This window comes from Apium graveolens, chromosome 10, assembly GCF_009905375.1.
Source record: "Apium graveolens cultivar Ventura chromosome 10, ASM990537v1, whole genome shotgun sequence".
Classification (NCBI taxonomy): Eukaryota; Viridiplantae; Streptophyta; class Magnoliopsida; order Apiales; family Apiaceae; genus Apium; species Apium graveolens.
In genome coordinates this window covers 64915365-64933198 of record NC_133656.1, presented here as the reverse complement: position 1 = coordinate 64933198, position 17834 = coordinate 64915365, and the positions used below count along the sequence as shown (strand labels likewise).

The 17834-nt window shown below is 42.0% G+C and overlaps 1 protein-coding gene across 1 annotated transcript; it reads right to left on the bottom strand.

Annotated features, from left to right (window-relative positions):
- Positions 1-4687: 4687 nt before the first annotated feature.
- LOC141690630 (uncharacterized) lies at positions 4688-6457 on the bottom strand. Its single transcript, XM_074495413.1, has 2 exons — positions 5363-6457; positions 4688-4978 (listed from the first exon to the last, which is right to left on the bottom strand). The coding sequence occupies exons 1-2, from the start codon at positions 6455-6457 to the stop codon at positions 4688-4690; spliced, it is 1386 nt and encodes a 461-aa protein (XP_074351514.1).
- Positions 6458-17834: the final 11377 nt, after the last annotated feature.

Below are 17834 nucleotides of genomic sequence, written 5' to 3'. Positions count from 1 at the left end.
CTGAAAAACATTTCAACCTCAAAGATATGATTACCGAGGAGAATTTGAAGAAAATAGGAGTTTTGTCCCCACGAGTGGGTTCTCTCTGCAAATTCCGAGATTTCCACAATGGGAAACCCGTCCTCACCGCTTCTGAAAAATCCAAAGGGCTCCAAGCCACAGAAATTATTCAGCCAGACGTCAACAAGAAAGTGGATTTAGAGCAAGGTAAGAAATCATTACATATAAGACGCATCACGGCTGTAGGACGCGTCATATTTAGCCTGACCTATAAGCGTTACTTTATATATGCATTATCACCTTGGACGCGTCCTAACCCCCCTGGCGTGCCTCTTAGGTAATACGTATCACATCTTTAAGACGCGTCATTCTCACACCCATTTATACATCTTTACATTCTTCTATATCTATCCTGCATATAGATTTTTATATCATGTTATGGGCGCGTCCTACTTTCAGGACGCGTCTTTTGTACATAACTAATTCCTTTTTATGTTTATATCGCAGATATGGCTTCACTCCCCAAAGGATTCGCAATTGGGGCTTCTAAAAAACTAAGGGCAAGGAAACAGGCTCCTACAAAAGTTGATCCAAAGGCAAAAACCCCACCTCCTGTCGCAACTCCTTCTCCTCCACCAAAGATAATAGACACTACCATGTCTGATATTCCTGAGAAGGTAGAGGACGAGCCCTCAAAGCATCAAAAAACTATTCCTGATGATCAGTCCTTTGTTCTCAGATATTTGGGCGCGTCCTCAGTGGGTGACTTTTCTGAGGACGAAGTGAGAGGTTGGACCTTCAGGACTGAGCAACAAACAGAGGAGGCCATGGTCAAGGCTGCAGCCGAGCTTCACCTGCATGCCAGGCAGAGCGCTAACATGGCTGCCAGGCTTAGGGCGCGTCTTGCTGTTACAGACACTACAAAGAGCCAGGCCGAAGACAAGGTCAAATCCCTGGAAAAACACATTGTCCTGCTTACCAAAGAAAAAGATGCTGAAATCAGACGCCTGGAGGGCGAGAGGACGCGTCTAGAAACAGAAAAAGCTATTTTGGAAGGCAATGTCTCTGCGATGGAAAAGCAAATGGACAGCGTCATCGCCCTGAACTCCACCATGCAGCTGGAGCTTGACATCCTGAATGATGATAGGCTGCATGGATGGACAGAGGAGAAAAAACTGGTTTATCAGCACAGCTTCCAGGCTGGATTTGAAGAATGGTGCTCTGGGTTCATTGCCAACGACCCAGAGTATACATTCTCAAAGTTTGATGCAGATACCCAGATATGGGTAAACGATTTCAGGGTCAGGGCTGCAGAATCCATCAAGAACAAAAGGATTTTCCTAGGCTTAGAGGAAGAGGACGCGTCCCCTGAACCTGCTCCACTCCAAACTCAGCCTTCCCCTGCAAATGACCAGGACAAGCCCCAAGACGCGCCTCCTGCATAGGACGCGTCTTATGTTTTTCATGTATTTTTTCTAAACTCTTTAAAGGCGCGGGCCCTTTGAAGCCTTGCAAGTTGTAAAAACTATTTTTGACCTCCATTCACTTGCACTTTCCTCAATCATTTACATGGGCGCGCCTGGTGTTTAGGGCGCGTCGCCTTTGACTAATTTGTTATCATTTTTACTCCTGTCAAGTAAATATCCATTGTGGGCGCGTCCTCTCTAGTTGGACGCATCTTTGTTTGTTTTGGAAAGTTCATGAGCACGGCAATACATTGTACTTGTGTGTTTAACCAATGCACAAGGCACGATGGGGCGCGTCCTAACTATTTTTACTCAAGTTCTATTGTTCCTTTTAGCAGCCACTACTTCAGTTAACATCCACATAGAACCATCAATCAAGATGCGCCTCTCATTTGATCCAAAAATAAATCATCCTTCACGCAGGACGCGTCTTTGACAAGCACTTTTTCTTTTTTACTTATGTTGTCAATATCATATTAACACCCAGTATAAAGGAGCATCAACCAAGACAACTTGGGCGCGTCCTCGAAAATAGTACATTTTGTCTTGAGTTTCATTTATATAAAACCCTAACTTAGGGCGCGTCCTACATTTAGGACGCGTCATGAGATCAAGCAAACTGAGCAAATATCCCTTAGGAAAGTTTCAAAATTTTATTTATAATGCGCTCTGATGTCAAAAGTGCACCAGTCCCACGGCTACTATGCTCTGTGGGGAAATTATTTCTAAAAAATGACCCTTCAACTAGTCCCAAGGTAAGTAGTACATGCACTACCCCCTAGGCTAGGAGGAATTTATTTAATTCTAGCCTATAAACTGAGCATAAACCAAAATGATAAAAGACATATGCAAGGGGCCAAAGTCACGCCTTACTGGTAATACTTTCGGAGATGTTCCGCATTCCAAGCTCGCGGAACTAGCTTCCCGTCCATATCTTCAAGGTGATAAGTCCCCTTCCACAGGATAGACTTTATTCTGTACGGTCCTTCCCAATTAGCTCCAAAACTCCATGTTGGGGGTTCTTTGTATTGGGCATCACCTTCCTAAGTACCAAATCCCCCACCTTCAGCAACTGTCCTTTTACCTTCTTGTTATAATACCTTGCGGCGCGCTGCTGATATGCTGCTAGCCTTAACTGAGAATTTTCCCTCGTCTCCTCTAAGAGATCTAAATGAAGCCTTTGATTAACCTCAGCGTCTTCTTTCCCGTAACAATCCCTGCGAAGTGATCCCGATCCAACTTCCACGGGGACCATAGCTTCGTAGCCGTAAGTCAGCATAAACGGCGTTTCTCCCGTAGTAGATCGCGGCGTAGTGTTGTATGACCACATCACCTTCGGGAGTTCTTCGGGCCAATTCCCTTTACGTTCCTCCAGCTTGGTTTTGAGGGTATGCTTTATTATTTTGTTAACAGCTTCTGTTTGTCCATTGCTTTGAGGATGATAGACCGCCGCAAACTCCTTCTTGATTCTCAACTCCTCACATAGCTGCCGCAACTCCTTGCTATCAAACTATTTTCCATTGTCGGAGACAAGTTGTAAGGGATTCCAAACCTACATACAATTGAATTGAAAACGAAATCCTGATTTTCTTTATGGTGATAGTAGCCAGTGGCATAGCTTCCGCCCATTTAGTAAAGTAATCGACCGCAACCACTGCATACTTGACGTCTCCTTTAGCTTTCGGCAATTCTCCGATAAGATCAATTCCCCACATGGCGAACGACCATGGGCTTGCCATAGGCGTCAAGAGTGTAGCCGGCATAGATGAGTAGTTTGCAAAACGCTGGCAGCGATCACATGCCTTGACGAAATTTGTAGCATCTTCTCTCATCGTGGGCCAATAATACCCTTGGCGTAACACTTTCATTGCCAACGAGCTACCCCCCGAGTGACTGCCACAGATTCCTTCATGCACCTCTCTTAGGATGTAATTTCCTTCTTCTTCTTCAACACACCTGAGCAGAGGTTGGTTGAACCCTCTCTTGTACAGGACTTCATCGTATATCACATATCTTGTAGCTTGATAACGGAGTCGACGAGCCATAAACTTATCCTCGGGGAGTGTTCCCTTGCGAATGTAAGCTAGAATGGGCGTCATCCATGTTTCCTTAGGAGCCTCATCCACTTGCATCGTTTCTATCTCTGGGATACTAGGAACCTCCTGGATTTCAAGAGGAATGGATCCTAACAAAATAGCCTCTTGTTGCGACCCCATTTTTGCCAGAGCATCCGCATTACTGTTTTTCTCCCGCGGAACGCATTCCAATCTAACTTCTTTGAACATTCCAATCACGCGATGTGCACATCTCAAGTATAATTCTGTTTGCGGGCCTCGCGCTTGAAATCCCCCGTTTACCTGATTCACTACCAACTCTGAGTCACTTTTTGCAATTAAGTTTCGCACCCCCATTTCCAGAGCGATTTTCAGGCCATTAATCAGCGCCTCATACTCCGCATCATTATTGGTTGCGTAAAACTTGAAATGAATTGCGCTCATCAGATGGTGGCCTTCCGGAGACACAAGTACTATACCCGCACCTGCTCCTCCATTGTTAACCGCCCCATCCACATGCAAGATCCACCAAGGATGCGGAAACTCCTCCAAAGACTCCTCGGCATGAGGTGGATATAGCATTACCAAAGCTTTATCATCAATTTCAGAATCAAATTCCAACAAGAAATCGGCTAAGGCTTGCCCTTTTATCGCTGTTCGAGGCACATATTCCAAATCAAACTGTCCCAACTCCACAGCCCATTTCAGCATTCTGCCTGATGACTCTGGTTTGTGCAGGACCTGTCGCAGCGGGTACGCTGTACGAACTTCAACTCTATGGGCTTGAAAATATGGTCGCAATTTTCTTGACGCAAGAATCAGGGCGTAAACCAGTTTCTCCATATTTGTGTAGCGAGTTTCAGCGTCGTGTAACGGCTTGCTCACGTAGTACACTGGTGATTGCTGCCCATCTTCCTCTCTTACCAGAACTGCACTGATCGAATATTCAGACACTGCGAGGTACAGTATTAGATTTTCCCCATCCAACGGCTTTGACAACATGGGAGGATGTCCCAGTTGCTCCTTGATTCTTTTGAAAGCCTCTTCACATTCTGACGTCCATACAAAGTCTTTCCCAGCTAATTTAATCGCCTTGAAAAACTCCTTGCATCTATCAGACGACTTGGAAACAAATCGATTTAATGCGGCGATTCTCCCAATCAAACTCTACACCTGTTTCACATTGGTGGGTGACTTCATATCCAATAATGCCTTGATCTTCGCGGGGTTGGCCTCAATTCCCCTGTGGTTGACAATGAACCCGAGAAACTTGCCCGACTCCACGCCGAACATACATTTTTGCGGATTTAATTTCATACGAAACCTCCTCAAAATATTAAACATCTCCATCAGGTGTTTGATATGGTCAGTCGTCACCTCAGATTTCACCAGCATATCGTCCACATACACTTCCATGGTTCTCCCGATTTGATCTTTGAACATCATGTTAACCAACCGCTGGTAGGTTGCGCCAGTATTAATCAAACCAAACGGCATTCCTATGTAACAGTATAACCCCCTGTCCGTAATAAAGGATGTATGTTCTTGATCGGGGCCATATATCGGAATTTGATTGTATCCGGAGTATGCATCCATAAAACTCAACAGCGCATGCCCCGCCATCGCGTCCACCAACTGATCGATTCTTGGCAGCGGGAAACTATCCTTTGGACAGGCCTTATTGAGATCCGTGAAATCCACACATGTCCTCCACTTCCCATTCGGTTTCTTCACCAGTACTGGATTTGCAAGCCATTCGGGGTAGAACGATTCTTTGATCAACCCCACCTCCAACAACCGGTCTACTTCTTCTTTTAATGCTATCGCCCTTTCTCCACTTACTGGGCGGCGTTTCTGACGTATGCCCTTGCAATTCGGGAGGATATTCAAATGGTGACACATTACTTCCGGGTCGATCCCTATCATATCTAAATGACTCCATGCGAAAACATCAAGATTTGCAATTAGAAAGCGGGTGAGACCTCCTCTCATCTCATCATCCAACTGAGATCCCACTTTCAAAACCTTATTTGGGTCATTTTTATCAACCGGAATAGATATTGTGTCTTCGGCCGGTCCCGTTTTTTCGGTGGGCATAGGGATCCTGGGATCCAAATCGAAATCAAAGTCTCGGGGGTCTTCAACTTCCACTTTTTCATCTGAGGGCGCGTCCTCGTTTGGAGGAGCATCAACCTCAACTTCATTCAAGGGCGCATCCTTCTTTTGAGGAGCATCAACCTTGATGTTATTGCCGAGACCTTGCAAAATCTCACTTCTTCCTTCCAACTTTTCCCCGTTAACCTCTTTCTGTATGATTCCTTCTGTATGACTCGCCACCACTTCTTCTACACTACGGATTTTCGAAACATGTGCCTGCGTCACAAAAGAGTTTCCAGAGGTATTGGTTTCTTCCTTCCCGGGGTTTTCAACAAAATAGTGGGCATGGACCTCTCCACTTGGTTTTGTATGAATATCTTCTATATCTTCGTATGGGAGACCTTTCCCTTCATACCTTCTTCTGCGAAATTCCTTGACAGCCTTGTGATAGCAGTCGCGCGACTCATACTGTGACCCTCTCAGACTGCCAACTCCGTTTGGTATTGGGAATTTTATCATCAAGTGGTGTATCGATGTTATCACCCTGAACGCTCGCAACCAAGGTCTGCCGACCAGCACATTGTGCGCGGAATCCTGATCTAGCACCTTGAAATCTATTATTTGAGTAACCGACAAAGCTCCTTCCCCGAGCGTGACGGGAAGCCTGACCGAACCCATAACTCTCACAGCTTCCCCAGTAAAGCCATAGACGTGTGCATCTTCGAAATACATGTCGCTATCTGGGAAACCCAGCTTTTTGTAGGTGCTGTAGTACAAGATGTTTGTAGAACTCCCATTATCCAAGAAAACTCGATGTACGTTCATTGCCCCAATAAGCATGGTAATCACCAGCGCATCGTTGTGAGGATGATGCACCCACCTAGATTCTTTTTCCTTGAATGTAATATCAGCGGACTCCCCTTAAAGACTTTCGGGGGTCTGTCTTCCAAGCTGTGGATGTTGGTGAGCGGTGGATGTCTCGCTTCTCTCGCGTTTCTTTCCAGTGCTCGATTACTATCACCAACGAAAGGGTGTCCTCCAAAAATTGCCCTAATACTGCCGGCCCTCTGAAACTTGACCTCTGCTGTTTTCTCAACATCCTCCGCCCGCGGGGGCTGTCTTTCATCTTTACCCTTGTCATCAAGTCCCCTGCGTCGCTTCACCTTGTCAATCCATTCTCCCAGGTGTCCAGCCTTGATCAATTCCTCAATCTCATCCCGCAAGTGACGACACTCGTGGGTGTCATGGCCAGTAGACTCATGGTAGTCACAGTACTTCTTTTTATCTCTGCTTTGCCATGAAGTTAGACGGTCGGGCTTCTTGAAGATTCCCCTATCCTTATTTACCTCGAAGATATGATCAATGGACGCCGCCAGCGGTGTATAATTGCTGACTCTTCTTTCGTAGTTCGATGGTGGGCTCCATTCTCTTCGCGAGCTCACAGCATTTACCCTGTTAGGGCTTCTGGCGTTTCGCCGATAGTCCGGGCTCACGGATCTGTCCCTTCTCTTGGATCGCCCCTTGGAGTTATAGGTATTATCATTCTTTTTTGTTTCTGCAAGTGACTGCTCGATTGCTTTGAACGACTCCGCCTGCGCGAGCACATCAGCCAATGACACTGGGTCCTTCCCTTGTAGGTGTTTCCAGAAATCCGTCCCCACATGCAACCCAGCTATAAGCAATATTTTCAACGTTTCATCAGTTGCACCCCTCACCAAAGTAGATTCTGCGTTAAACCTCTTGAAATACGAAGTCAAACTTTCTCCTTCCTTTTGTTTCACATTAGCCAGCGTGGTAACAGGTGGTCTGTACTTCACCGCGGCTTGGAATTGTGTCAAAAACAAAGTTTTCATCTGTTCCCAGGATGTAATTACACCTGGACCAAGTTTTTGGAACCACTGCTGAGCGCCTTCTCTGAAGGTGGCTGCCAAGAGACGGCATCGACCCAAATCAGGTACTTGATATACATCCATTTCAATGTTAAAACGCCCCAAGAACTCCACAGGATCAGAGTTCCCGTGGAAACGCAAGTCATTGGTTATGTTCCGGTATCCTGCGGGCAATTGCGCCTCCCTCACAACAGCAGCAAAAGGAGAAGGAGCTTGCGCAGTCGCCGTTACTCTTCCTCTCTCAAGATGGTTGAGCAACCGCTTGAGGTCGTTCACATTAAACGTCCCTACCCCAGGAATGGTTTGAACATTAGGTTGTTGGGGTTGCTCTGTGACCTGCTGAAATTCCCCTTGATTACCCCCCGGGTGTGGCGGAGGATCTCGCCGCCCCTCGCCCTGGGGCTGCAACGGTGGCATGTTACCGTTTTGGTCCTGTACATTTTCCCGTACACGAGGTTCACCTTGACCGCGTCATGGAATTTCATCATTGTTCTGCATTCTTACTTGAATTCGCCCGCCGTCCTGGTCATGAGGACGCGCCCCAGACCCATTATCAGTAGCGCTGTGGGAAGCTACAGGAATAACAGCGGGGGCTTCTCCAGCGGAGTGCGCTCCACCTCTCCTACCATTGTAAGGGGCTCTTCCGTATTGATGTCCCATTCTCCCTCGTCCATTCCTCTGAAATCCCCGGTAGTAATTCCCGGGCCTTCCTCGCGGAGGGGCACGCTCGTGCTCGCGGTGCCGCACCCCGGCATCCCTTTGGAATGCGGGGGGCACACGCGTCGTATCACGGGCCCTCGCTTCTCCGGTGTTTCCTTCCTTTTGCCATTCTACCAGCAACATCCTCAAGTCGTCGTCCTCCAACCTTATGCCAAGCCTTCTTTTCAAGGCTGAAAGATCCCTTCCTCCTCCGTCCTGTTTTTGAGTGTCCTCCGCACGATGACACTCGTCCATCGTACGCCCAGACCTATGTGGGTGTGGCACTAGGTGGTTGCCCAGGCGAGGCCTTTCTCCGCCCTCAGTGTCATCATCCGCAAGCTCCACAATAGGCTCTACATCACCAGAATACTGCAAACGTCGTGGAGTGATTGGCGGGTTATCCCCGCTCCCTTGCGTATCTATCTCAACTATAGGGGCTTTCCCCAAGGCATGACCGTGATGGGGGAAACGACGACCTCTCCTCGTCTTTCGGCGCTCCACCGTGTTCAGTCTTGAGTTAAAACTGTTAAGAGTATCCCCCATGCGATACAATTGCTCCAATATATCAGCGTTGCTGATGAGAACGGGAGGTGTCCCCCCACATTTGGAGCCCTCGGTGGATCCGCCATATTTCTGGGAACGTAAGGTTCGTGGCGAGTATAGCGCCCCCCGCCTTCTCCTTCAGACCTGCTGTCACTTCCATCATAAGAACTTCCATCACGATTGTAAGACATCTTTTCCTCCTAAGATTGCGACCTTAATTAGCTCCCCTCCTTCTAGCGCCAATTTGTTGACGGAGGAATCTGGTAACAACAAAGATTGAGGTTTCTCGCCGGAACTAAGATCTGTGACGGTGGTTCTTTACCGGAAACTTAAGCGGTGTGTGGTGGTTTATGGTTGTTTTAGGCTGAGATTGATCAGAGTAAGTGGTGGCTCTCTTATCGGCTCTCAACTTCTTACCCTTTCAATGTGCCTACGTACCCTTTATATAGGGATCAAGCCTGACGTAGTTCTCGTAGAACAAGAAGTCTAATGCGTTGAGACTTCTTACTCCTAAGCCCAATAGAAGCCCATCTGATATCCATCTTCTGCTAGCTTTAGGAATGTCCAACTATGAGGCCCAACCGCAAAGGCCCAAGGCTCGTCCGCAATCGTAGGACTTCACGGATAGTGCATCTCCCTGCGCAAGGATAACACGTCACTACAGCTATCTCCCTTGATTTACGAACGCAGGTATAGCCACGGTTCATCCCAAGTGCCAGACGCGTCCCTGTCCCCCGAATGAGGATAACCCACCAGATAGCAGGACAGGTGATCCCAAGCTCTTGGGTGCAAAGTGCAGGATGACTCCAAAGTTCTCCAACGAGGACACCCGTTGAATACAAGAACAGAGCTCCCAAAGCACACACCAAAGTTAAACCCTGCATCCCCAACGAGGACACCTGTTGAATACAGGAGGAGGCCTTCAATCATCAGGCACACCCCTGGAGGCCTTCAAGCTTTTCACGGACATCCCCCTCCTTGACCGTCTCAAGGAGGGAATTCTTCAGAGAGTACCTACAACAAATACATTAGCAAAAATAATCCTCCATTGCTCCTCTCCATGCAAGCTTTGTCCTGAATTCAACATCAAAAGTATATAGATCAGACACAGGACGCGTCCTAACAAAGTGGGCGCGTCCTAACCTCCATAAATCCAACTCTGCTTTAATTATTTCTTATAACATGTAAAGTCACAGGACACGTCCTAAAATATAGGGCGCGTCCTTAACCTTATTAGACTTGCACCGTACCCTCTAACCATCGTGCACAACATTTCACTTTCAATGACGCATCCTTGCTAAAGTAGGCGCGTCCTAAAGCACCCATCACCATAAGATTTCATCTGCCAAGCACTTTCATAAATATTGACGCGTCCATAAAGCTTGGGCGCGTCCTTCCTTGACCATGCACTCTTCTCGCCTCATAACATATCCCTTCCCAAGTAGACGCATCCTGTAAGCTTGGACGCGTCCTTACTTTCACAACACAATACTGAATTTGACTGTAATTAGCCCGCGTTTGACCCGAGTCAATCCAATGCCAAATTTTGGGTATAACAGTGTGTTCAGGAATGGGGGGCGTGAATTGTACTCCCCTACCCCAAAGTGACGCAATGCATATCCCTACAAATAAATTTCAAATATTTTTGTTATAATGATATAATTTTTAATTTTTTTATTAACATGTAGCTTACAATAAATATCTAGTGTCAAAATTCTCGGGATAAGTTAAAACCGAACTCTACGATAAAAATAAGATTTCACCACTTAAGTTATGTAATACCACTTTAATAGTATATATGCAAAGAAAAAGAAGTAAGACAATTCAATAAAAAGTTAAAATAATCATTTATCGTATTAAAAAATTATTTTTGTATAAATACAAATTTGTTTGAGATAATATTTCAATATATATGAAGGTCTGTGTCTCGCACAGAAGTTTACGCTAGTTAATTCTTATAAGACAAAACTCTTACACTAACTCCCATTCCATTTTGTAATAGACCATATAAAGTTTTAGGTTAGTGAACTTACCCAACACAACATCCACCTGATACAGCCAGATAATAAAAAAATCTATATATATAAATTAACAAATATTATTCTTATACATAAAAGTGTATATATATATAATATTCTAAACTGTATATAATCAAATGTTAGGAGCAATTGATGATATCAAACAGAAACTATCAGAAGGATCGACGGATGATGATTACTAGCATCCACATATGATATTTATAAGCATCGACGGATGATTACAAGCATCGAGGGATGATGATGACATAGACGGATGTTAATATTCGAAGGATAATGATATCAACGGATGATGATGTCAACGGATGATGAATCAGTATTTATCACATCAGTTGATCTTTGAGGAGGAAAAGGAAACATGAACTCAATTCGATGAAGGAATTTATCTCAGAGGCAATTGTATAGGTTTCCTTGTTAATAGAATAAGATTCCTTATACATTGGTAGTTGTGCTATATATAAAGCATAGATTGGGTTCATGATATAACCATTGTGACATTGTTATATCTTTCGCATAACCTAACAGCTCTCAAGGATATTTGTTCATCCTTTTGAGAGAGTACGATTGTAATAAGTTTTATAACCTAACAGCTCTCAAGGATATTTGTTCATCCTTTTGAGAGAGTACGATTGTAATAAGTTTTTATAAGATTAATATAAAAACTGTTGATTTTGTTAAAACTTTGTCGAATTGATTATATTAACTGTATTCACCCCCCCCTCTACAGTTGATTAAGGGCCTAACAATTAGTATCAGAGCTTGCTGTTAACGTACAAACAATTTAAGATTTGAAGATTAATCAACCATGTCAGACAAAGGAGAAGAAGAAACACAGAATCTGGATCCGAAGCTACTACCCCCAGCCACATCAAAGATAAGCAGCAACATGAGTAGGTATGAAGAAATCAAGGTGCCCATCCTGGAAGAGAATGATAATCCAATCTGGAAAGTCAGGATGGCCATGTGCTTGGAAGCCACAGATCCTGAATATCTGAACAGGATCTATGATGGTCCTCACAAACCAATGAAGGTAGCTATTTTGGTTGCAGGAGAACCAGAGAAGATTATAGAGAAAGACATGAAGGACTACTCTCCTGAAGATATCTCATTTATGATGAAGGATGCTAAGGTCAGACACATCCTGCACAGCAGTCTTGATAGTGTTATGTCTAATAGATTCATTGGATGTAAGATAACAAAAGAGATATGGGATGCTTATAAGTAAAGTTTCAAAGTACAACTGCTATCAAGAAGAACAAGAGGACAGTACTTACTCAAGAATATGAGCACTTTGACTCAAGGGATAATGAGTCCTTAACTGAGATCTATGACAGATTTCAGAAGTTGCTGAATGACTTATCCCTTGTCGATAAAGAATATGATTTGGAGGACTCAAACCTGAAGTTCCTACTTGCTCTCCCTGAAAAGTGGGACTATAAGGTCGCATCAATAAGGGATAACTATGAACTTGATGAAACTCCTCTAGATGAGATCTACGAAATTTTGAAAACTCATGAACTAGAGATGGAGCAAAGAAGCAAGATGAAAGGATCAAAAGTTAGACCAGTTGCACTCAAAGTTGAAGAGAAACCAGAGGAGAAAGCTAGGAGGAAAAGCTACTTTAAAGGGAAAGCCAGGATTGCTAAGTCAGATACTGAATCATCAAATTCTGATGATAACTCAAATCATGATACTGAATCAGATACTGACAGTGATCATAACAAAAATGAAGATATGGAACAAATGGCCACCCTACTAGTTAAAAGTTTCAAGAAGATGGTCTACAAGAACTTCAGCAAAGGGAGAAGATTTTCCAGAAAAGGTTTCAGTTCCTCAAACTCTGATAAGAGGAACAACAAGAGAAATAAGGAATCATGATCTAGAAAACTTGACAAGTCAAAGAGAGATGTTACAACTGTAATGGAATTGGGACACTTTGTAGCTGACTGCAGAAAACCCAGCGCTGAGAAGAAACAAGCCTTGATCTCAAGGAAGAGAAACTGGGATGATTCATCAGATTCGGATGATGGAGTTAATTATGCTCTCATGGAAAAAGCTGATGATGAGAATGACAATGCTGAATTAAAGGTACCTCAGTCTACTCTTGCTTTTGATATTGATGATATCTATGAGTTAAGATTATTTCTTAAGTCTCTGCATGTTAGTTTTAGGGATCAAACCTTAGTGAGCAATAGAATTAAGAGTGAAAACTTTGTGTTAAGAGAAGGAATGATTACCTAGAAACTGAGCTGCTTTCCATGCTAGAAATTCAAAAAGAAAGATATAATGTTGTTTATGTTAAAGAAAAATTGTTAGAAAAACATGCTTATCTAGAAAATGAGCTGGCTAAAGAAAGAGAGGTCATTAAACTTTGGAATAACTCAGGAAAAGCAACCCAGGAAATCTTAGAGAATGGTTGTTGGGATCAGGATTAGGATACTCAGCTAGATCTAATTCTAATAAGGAAAGTGGAAAAGAAACTGAGATAACAGAACCGATAAAAACTGATAACAAGGTCAAATTGAACAAAGTTCAAATAAAGACCATTAAGTTTAATCCTAATGCTTATTAATTAAGGTCAATTCATGAGGAAGGTACTACCTCAGCACCTATATCAAACTTAATTACTGAAAGGAGTGAACAAGTTCACACAAACTCAATAAATATTGGTTCAATGACTCAGAAACAGCTTAGCAAAAGCTGAAGGATCTACACATGAAAGAAAGAGGAAAAGGTCTGGGAAAAATAGGAATGGCAAGGTAGGTGTTAATAAGAATGGAAACTATGTAACCCCACCTAATGCACCTAGAAAGACCTGTTTAAACTGTGGTAGCACTAATCATCTTGCTAATTATTGTAAGAATAATAAAATGATAAATATTGTTTCTTCCAAATCAGAGTTTAGGAATAAAACAGTTAAATATAAACCACAGAGTCCTTATTATCATTGTGGAAGTGTTTGGCATTCTATTTAAACATGTAAAGAGTATCACATTTTGTAGTATGATTATTATAACTGAAGCTCTCTTTAATTAAAGCAAAATTCGATTCTGCATGTATAATACTGATAGTAAGGATGTTAACATAAATTCTGATAAAAGTCTTCTGGTGCATATGTTAACAAACTTAAAAAGGCTAAATGATCCAAGCAAGTTCGGGTCCTTAAAATACTAATTGATTCAAATTACAGATTGCAGGAACACATGAGGAATGCTGTAGTCTAGGACAGTGGATGCTCAGGACATATGTCTGGTTATAATTCATGCTATCAGAATTTGAGGAGAAGGCTGACCCAAGTATTTCTTATGGAGATGGCAACTTAGGAAAAATCTTGGGATATGGCAAAATCAAAGTTGGAAATGTCATCATTGAAAATGTAGCTCTAGTTGCAGGACTCAAGCATAATCTGATTAGTGTGAGTCAAATCTGTGACAGAGGTTACCATGTCAACTTTATAAGGAGCATTGTGAATTTGTCAGTAAGTCTGATGATAAGATCACATTGACTGGTGTGAGACATGGTAGTTTGTATGAAGCCAGGGTCTCCACAAATTTTGACAATTCAAAAGTTTGTCTACTAAGTAGAGAATCTGTGGAAGGAAGATGGAACTGGTGTAAGAGACTTTCTCACCTAAACTTCAACAATATCAATGAACTTATGAGAAAAGATCTTGTAAGAGGATTGCCAATACAGTGTTTACTCCTGATGGCTTATGTGATTCATGCCAAAAAGCCAAGCAAAGGAAAACTTCTTTCAATAGTAAAACTGAATCCTCAATTCTTGAACCATATCATCTACTTCATGTTGATCTCTTTGGTCCAGTGAATGTTATGTCTATTTCCAAGAAGAGGTATGCACTCGTAATTTTTGATGAATACACAAGATACACATGGGTGTATTTTCTGCACACCAAGGATGAATCTCGATCCATTTGTTAGGTCACACACACTGTAGAAGGGGGTTGAATACAGTGTTTACTACAATCAAATCAAATTAAGAACACAAGTAACAGAACACAGATTTTATTCAACACAATAAACTCTGTTACAATATGGAACTGTCCTCTCTCAGTGATGAACAATTATCACGAGAGCTGCTAGGGTTACAAAGAATAATAACTTCGATTAAGATAACACATATAGTGTAAACCCTATATTTGTGTTTATATACTACACAGTTACAAGATAATGTTCTAATTGATATGGAATATAATTTTGCTTCCTAAAATATATCAACTAGTTATCTTTTCTTCCAAGTATTTTATTCTTCATAGAATTCCTTCTTCATGCACATTCTTCTTGTATTTATCTTGATCTTCTTTCCTTTCAATCAACCACCTGCCTTATCTGAAAGTCTCCTTAAGTCCTGATATTATCTCCTGATAAATATCTCCTGATAACTTAAGTTCTGATATCTTAAGTCCTGACTTCAATACAAGTATTGATTTCTAGTTAAGTACTGATTTGTCCTGTTAGTTAAGATCTGAAAACTAAACACAAATCATATTACACATGATCACAAATATATCTAACAATCTCCCCCAACTTATAAATTAGCATAATATACAAGTTCAACAGATATTTGTTGATGTCAAAAACATTAAGTACAAATGCATGAGAATTTGACTAGATAACTGCAACTTACAGTCCTTATAGCTTTACCATCCTCAAGGTCTGATAACAGCTTCAGTCTATATACAATTCAGAATTTAAGCAGTTGTAGATCTTTGACTTGGCTTCAATTTCTGATCTCTTTGATGTCAGGAGTTGTTCTGAGATAGTTCTTCAACAAACATCTCTCAGCATATTCAAGTTGCCATCCTCCTTTTAGCATTTATCAATTCAGCTGTATCTTCATCAGTTTGAAAAATAGCAGCCCTGAGATCATTTATCTTAGATTTCCTTATGTCTTGATCTAGTCTGATCAGATATGCCTTGTCAGACTCTAGATTGAATTCCACAGCCTTATAACCCAGAAAAGTAGTTATAATCTTAGCAGAGTTAGGCTTCATTTCGACAATATCACCTTTGTGATCTCTGTACTTGGGACAGTATGTGCTGTCAGACTTTACAGAATAAAGCTTCTTTGTCTTTGAATTTGTGACTTTAAATAACCTGCAGCACTATTGTTAATATGTCTTTCACTTGAAGTAGGAATAGAACATGTTCCAGTTCCTTAAAATACTTCAGTGGTATAGCATTTTGCCTGATATGGTATACCCTTCCATCTGTCAAAATATAACAAGATATGTTCTTTTAAAAAGGTATGGTAAACCATTTGTACAAATTTAAGTCGATTCAATCTTTCAGGAGTTGCTCCAACACCTGGTTCACTTAAGGAAGTTGGATCATTGGTAGTGTTGTGTATTCTTCTTTCATCAGAACTACCCAATCCAGATTTATCTCTTGCTTCCTTTCCTGTAACAACTTTTGCTTCAAAACCACTTGTTGCAGTCTTCAAAGGTTGAGTCTGTTTAGCTTTGGTGAATCATGGTAGGAGTATCTTTGAAGGTTTAACATGAGCAATGTCAGAGGTTTCCTTTTCCTTATCTTCTGATATCAAGTCAACTTGAGCTATGTCAGAGGTTGTTTGCTTCACTGTCATATCAGAACTTACTACATCTTGACTCTAAACAACATGAGCCATGTCAGAGGTTGTTTGAGAAATCTTCTTTATCATCAGAGTAAGACTAGCATCTTCTTCAGTTATTTCTTCATCCATGACTGGCATATAAACCTTTACAGGTTCATCAACTTTTTCTTTACCCATGGACCTTGGATCAATTTCAACTTGTGATTTGGCTTTGGTTGCCTCAGAATTTGTTCTTTCCTTTATCACAATACCTTTAGGCTTTGGAAATTTCTTTTCAACAACAGAAGCTTTAGATTTTGTCTTGACACCTTCTGCTTTCAGTCTAGATTCTTATTCCTTTAGACTCTCAAAGTCCATTCCTGGATTTTCTTTAAGAAATAATTGCTTTGAAATTTCTTCATCAAGTTCCAGATGTTCACCAGAACTTATCCTTTTACCAGTATCAGAACTTATTCTTCTCCCAGTATCAGAACTTGTTCCTTGACTTGTAATTCTAGCTTTACTTGATGAAAATCCTTTGCCTTGACCTTGACCTCTACCCTTATCAGAGTTTCCCTGGTCATCATTTCCATCATCCTTTCCCTTCAGTGTCTAAATAGATTTGCATTTGGACTTAATCACTTTCTTCCCCTTTTTGGCATCAGCAGGTAAAAGAAGAGAGACAAGCAATTCCACTGAGGATTGGATCTCATTGAGTTGAGTTTGCTGAGAAGCTTGATTCTTTAGAATTTCATCAATCTGAGTTTGTTGCTTCTCTTGAGTTTTCTCAATGTAGGCAATTCTGTCAAAGGCTGGCTTGAAAAATCTGTTCTTTTCAAGTTTCACATTCATATCTTATTGGATCAAGGTTTCTTAAATTTTGTTCACCTTGGCATGAGTTGTTGAGTGTTGACCTTGAAGGTGCCTAGTACTCAATGCAGTAACTCTCAGCTGTGCCTTGAAATCATCATTTAACAACATTTCATCAGCTTTTTCCAGATGCTCAGCAAGAATATTTTCAGAAGGAACAAAACTAACTGTGTTCCATTCCTTAGTCCACTCCTTCCTCTAGGAGTTTCACTCCAAGGTACTGGTGTTTCCCCTCTAACAAACTTCTTATCAACTTAACTTTGTTAACTGTTTGTTGAGGTGCATGTCCTGATGGACCAGCTGCATCAACATCTAAATTAACAGCAGCTTCACTAGTAATATTCTCATTGGCAGCATCATAATTTGTAGATCTTGCAGTATCAACATCCTCTGATAAAATAGCAGTATGTGAGGCTATAAAGGCTTCAACATCATCCTATAAATTCTGATCTGCAGCCAAGTTCTGGTTCTTCAGTATGTACTGGATCAACTATAGGTGACATAGGAGGGTAGCTATTCTGTCTTGAGCAGTTTCTGGTTGTGCAGAAGGAAGTGATTCAATAACAATTGGTTCTGTTGAGATCAGAGATTCCTGATCCCCTTCCTTAG